This window comes from Emiliania huxleyi (genome assembly GCF_000372725.1).
Source record: "Emiliania huxleyi CCMP1516 unplaced genomic scaffold EMIHUscaffold_306, whole genome shotgun sequence".
Classification (NCBI taxonomy): Eukaryota; Haptophyta; order Isochrysidales; family Noelaerhabdaceae; genus Emiliania; species Emiliania huxleyi.
In genome coordinates this window covers 1-4,548 of record NW_005199722.1, presented here as the reverse complement: position 1 = coordinate 4,548, position 4,548 = coordinate 1, and the positions used below count along the sequence as shown (strand labels likewise).

General features: G+C 61.7%; 2 protein-coding genes across 2 annotated transcripts; one reads left to right on the top strand and one right to left on the bottom strand.

The window, feature by feature from the left end:
* Window positions 1-1,011: 1,011 nt before the first annotated feature.
* EMIHUDRAFT_240300 (hypothetical protein) lies at window positions 1,012-2,204 on the bottom strand (the record flags this gene model as incomplete). Its single annotated transcript, XM_005774813.1, has 4 exons — window positions 1,012-1,115; window positions 1,192-1,233; window positions 1,414-1,439; window positions 1,588-2,204. The coding sequence occupies 4 exons, from the start codon at window positions 2,202-2,204 to the stop codon at window positions 1,012-1,014; spliced, it is 789 nt and encodes a 262-aa protein (XP_005774870.1).
* Window positions 2,205-3,658: 1,454 nt separating this feature from the next.
* EMIHUDRAFT_240298 (hypothetical protein) lies at window positions 3,659-4,462 on the top strand (the record flags this gene model as incomplete). Its single annotated transcript, XM_005774812.1, has 1 exon — window positions 3,659-4,462. A coding segment is annotated over one exon (804 nt), but the record flags the coding sequence as incomplete, so codon positions are not given.
* Window positions 4,463-4,548: the final 86 nt, after the last annotated feature.

Sequence of the window (4,548 nt, the reverse complement as noted above, 5' to 3'; positions counted from 1 at the left end):
GCACAGGCGGCGATGGGCGCGATGGGCTGATACTCCACTTCCCACTATTTTGAGTCGCGGTTGCTCCGCTCTCATCATCATCATCTAAACGCGCGCTCTCGACGCTCGAGTCTCTCGGACGTCCCGGGGATTGGCGATCGTGTTGTCGGCCCCGCGTTGGTCTCGGTCCTCTTACAAGTATATGAACTCTTCCCAAATACTCTGGGACCAGCCAGCCCAGGGCCCGAGCGACGAGTGGACACGCCGCATGGGGAGTCGCGCCAAAAACCCCTCGTCGCCTCTCCGCTCAGCGCATCTCCGCCAGGCTAACTCCGCCCCAGTCAAGGGGCCTCTCGGTGAAGAACTCGGTCTGTCCACGGCTCTTGCGGACAAAGAGGCTCACCGGCGCGGGCTCGTCCTCCACGAGCGCCGTCAGCATTCGTGCACAAAGCAGACACCAGACCTCGGTTTCCCATAGGGTTTCTGCTGCGGTTTCCCATGGCGGTTTCCCATAGCCGAAAACCCAGGGGTCGGTCGGTTTCTGCGGCGCGCTCTGTTTTTTCTGGGATCTGTTTTCTGGGACACCCGCCTCGATTTCCCGTGGGATCTGCCTGTGGGTCTGGTTTCTGCGGTGTGAATACATCTCCCGCTTCGTCCTAATGAGCTCATTCCGGCCAATGAACAGGTTCCCCATCCGATTTTTTTCAAATGGGAACAGCAAAAAGCGGCATGCATTTTGTTCTGGTTTCTGGTTTCTGCTCCGATTGGTCGCGACTGGTGATGAGTGTTAAGCTGAGGTTGTCAACGCCGGGTGCGGGTAATTCTCGGCACGGATCGGCACGTGCGGTAGCGTGCGATGAGGCCTTGCCAGCTCCTGGTGGTGCCCTCAAGATCGCCGCGCGCATTGGCCGCTCCGCCGACGTTGTGATAGAGCTTCTTTCTGTCTCCAACAGAGTAGATCCAAACACTCTATTGATAGGTGATAGGTACTCAAAACACTCGCACAACGCCTGCCTTTCACAGCTCAGCCTTTCAGGGCTTGGGCATGACAAGCTCAACGGCCCCGCCGGTCGGCGTCCGATGCACGAGGCAGCCATGTTGGCTGCCACGGCGTTTCCGCTCGGGATCGCGGCAGCCTGGCGGACTCGACCGCATCGCAGGCCTCCCTCCCGTGAGCCACAAAAGTGCGTGGCAGCGCGGCGCGCCGCCAACCTCGCTTTCGGAGCAGAAACCAGAAACCAGAAACCATAATGCCTGGAGCGATAAAACGGTTCCCCCCAAGGGTTCCTCCCACCCAGAACATGCTGCTGTCTTAGTACTCCCGTTCGACCCATTCGGAATCCGATTAGTTAATGAAAGGTCATTCCGCCGGAATGACCCCTCCACGGGGAGATCGTTCACACCTCGAAAAACCAGAACCCAGAGTGTCTGGACCGATATTCCCATGGCCCGGATGTTTTCTGTGGGATGTGTCGAAAAAGCAGAATACAGAGCTCCTCCTCCTATAAGTCAGACGGTTTCTTGATAGCTGATATGCCAGGGAAGAGCCTGGTATCTCAGTATGTTATATCCTATGATATAACATAGTGGTGTCTGGTTTATGCACACCTCGCCGTCAGGCTCACCGGCGCGAGTAGGTCCACGCGGCGCACCATCGCGACTGGCGGCTGCTGCCTGATGCCGAGAGTTGCGTGCCTCTCGCGCGTGCGCTTGGTGAGCTGGTCGTTCGGGCCGATGAGCGTGAAGGCGCGGTGCTTGAGGGGACCGGGAGTGGAGGGCGCCTCCGCGACGGGCGATAGGAGGCCGCAGATCTCGCCCGTGGAGGAGAAGGGCGTGAGCAGCAGCTCGAGCTCAACCTTGCCCTCGAGCTGCTGCATGAATAGCTGCTCTGTAGCAGCCGAGCCGAGGAGCATAAAGGCGTACGCCCGGACGGCCTTGTCGTAGGCCAGATAGCAGAGCGCTCCTGCTGCCAAGAGCACTCCGCCGGTCACGAGCAGTCCTGCCCCTGATGCGTTGGACGGCCCAGCCTCTTGCTCGAGCGCCGCCACAAGCGAGTGCGACGGATTGCGCGGGCGCGTGCTGCTGCTCAAGGAACGAGCGAGAGGGAAGCGGACCGAGGGACTGCAAATGAGAGGGAAGCGGATCGTGGGACTGCAAATGAGAGGGAAGCGGACCAACGGACTGCAAATGCGTGAACGCGAGCGCGTCAAGCCGTGCCGCAGCATCACCAGCCCAATTCGCCGTCGCCGAAGCAGAGACAAGAGAACAGAGACGACGAGTCACCGCCCGATTGCAAGACTGCGATTGCCCAGCCAGTTGGCAGTCAGAATCAGAGTCAAGAGAGAGGAGTGGGACAAACCTCTTGGGCACCCGGCTGGCTGGCTCAAAAAAGATCAGAGGGTGTGTGGGTCCTCCCGCGTATCTAGATACACCACCAAGAAATTTTCGTCCCTTCCCGCTCTTTTATAGACACGTCCGAGAAAGGTCAACAAACGGCGAACGTGGGCAGTGCATGCAGCCGCGGCTGGTGCTTTCGTGTGTTGCGTTCGTGAGTGCATCATTCTCGATGGCGGAAATGGCATCCAGCTTTGAGAGCATCAAGCACAAGTTAGTCGGCGGGCCTTACGCAGGGGCAGGAGGCATGGCCATCGGGGCCGGTTCGGTGGGCGTCGAGGAGTTTGCTGATGATGCGGAGGCCATCAGTGCCATCCGAATGTTTCCGGATGTGATGCGGTCGTTCGGAGGGCTGGGGCCGGGCGCAACGGACGCTGAGGTCGCGGCAATCTTCCTCCCGGCGCTGAAGGTGATGCTGCCACATGGAGGCTACTTTCATGATACGCTCTACGGCATCCGTTGCTCGAATCCGTAACGCCCGCCGGGCGAATGCGATTGCCGGGTCCTATCGCCAAAAGGCCCGGATCCTCCTCTTGTCTGGCAGCAAACGCAAGCTGCGGCACAAGCCGCGTTGGCGCAGAGGAGGCGGCAAGCCTCAACGCGCCTACCCGCGGCATACCGCCGGATCGGGCCAAGACTAAGGCTGCAGGATTCGGCCCGCGCCCGCTGCGAGTGCCCTCCCGTTGAGGTGTCCATCGTATGTGCAGTGGGGCTACAACTGTAGCGCGTCGGCAGGATCCCCGAAACCGTCGTAAAGCCGTCCCCCCCCCCCCCCCCCCGCAAACTTTAAACCACCATAAACTCGACGATCTGCAGGGGCAGGCCCCAAATGACGTGTGAGTGTTACAGTTGTTTTTGTTTTGCACGTGCCCAGTGTAAAAGAAAGAAAACAAACCACCCAGGGATATTAAGGAGAGGAGTGGTGCTAGCCGTCGCCCACCCTAAAAGAAAGAAAGAAAACAGACAAGCCAAGGGAGGGATGGCCACCCTAACCCAGTGCCCAGGTCCACTTGGAGCATTTGGAGTGCAGTCATCAACCGCACATCCAGGGCCAGGGAGCTGAGAAGCGCACCCAGCGGGCCGGATGATTGGCATCGGGTTGCGGGCAAGAGAGCCCTAGCCCTGGGGGTCCGCTGAGTTTTTTAAGTGGTAAAATTCTTCTTTGCCTGTGGCCAAGTGCGCGCCCCAGTCGCGCTCCACGAGATCCGCGGCTACCAGAAGTCGACGGAGCTCCTTCCGCAAGCTGCCCTTCCAGCGCCTGGTGCGCGAGATCCGCCGTTAGCGGATGCCGCTTGCCGCCTCGACTCCGCTGCTGGACGACTTTCTCGTCGTCGCGCTACGCGGCAAGGAGCTCGAGCTGCTTTACAGCTTCACCGGCGGCACCGGCGAAGCCGCCGCCCGCACCTCCGCCGTGAAGCAGTTCTGCTTCCCCGACGTGGAGGACACGACTTCCCTGTCGCTGCAGTCCGAGTCCTTCACGCTGACCCTGACCGAGGACGACGGCTCCCGCTGCTTCGGCTTCTCACGCCGGCTGGCCAGCCTCGGCGACCTGCACCGCCCCGTCTGCCTGTGCGTGCTCTCGCGCCGGCCGTGGTTCTCGCTCTTCATGCACATGCTGGACATTGCACAGCGAGCGGGCGAGCGGGCTGAGCACGACTGCATCGGTGGCTTCATCCCCGCCTTTGTCGCCGCGGCCACCGCCGCCCGGCTCCCGCCTCCGGGCGGAGCGCTAGCCGTGTCTGCCGGAGACTTCGGCAGCCACCGCCTGTACGCGCCTTACGACGATGAGCGACCGACGGGCGTCTCATTCGAGCCGCTGCTCTCCGCGCTCGGGGTGCCAAACACGGTGCGGCTCCTTGGCGCCCTGCTGCTCGAGCAGCGAGTCATCTTCGTCGGCAGCCGGTGGGGTCACGTCTCCTCGTGCGCGCACGCGGCGCTCACGCTGCTTTACCCGCTCACCTGGCAGCACATCTTCATCCCCGTCCTTCCGACGGCGATGCTCTCTTACGCGTGTGCGCCGATGCCGTACGTGCTCGGTCTCCTCGCCCGCCACGCGCCCGCCCTCGCCAAGGAGCCTGTCGAGGAGGAGGTGCTCTACGTCCACCTCGAGACCGGCAAGATCGCGGGCGGCGCCGAGCCTTCCGATGAGGCGCCCTCGCTGCCGCGCCCCATCTC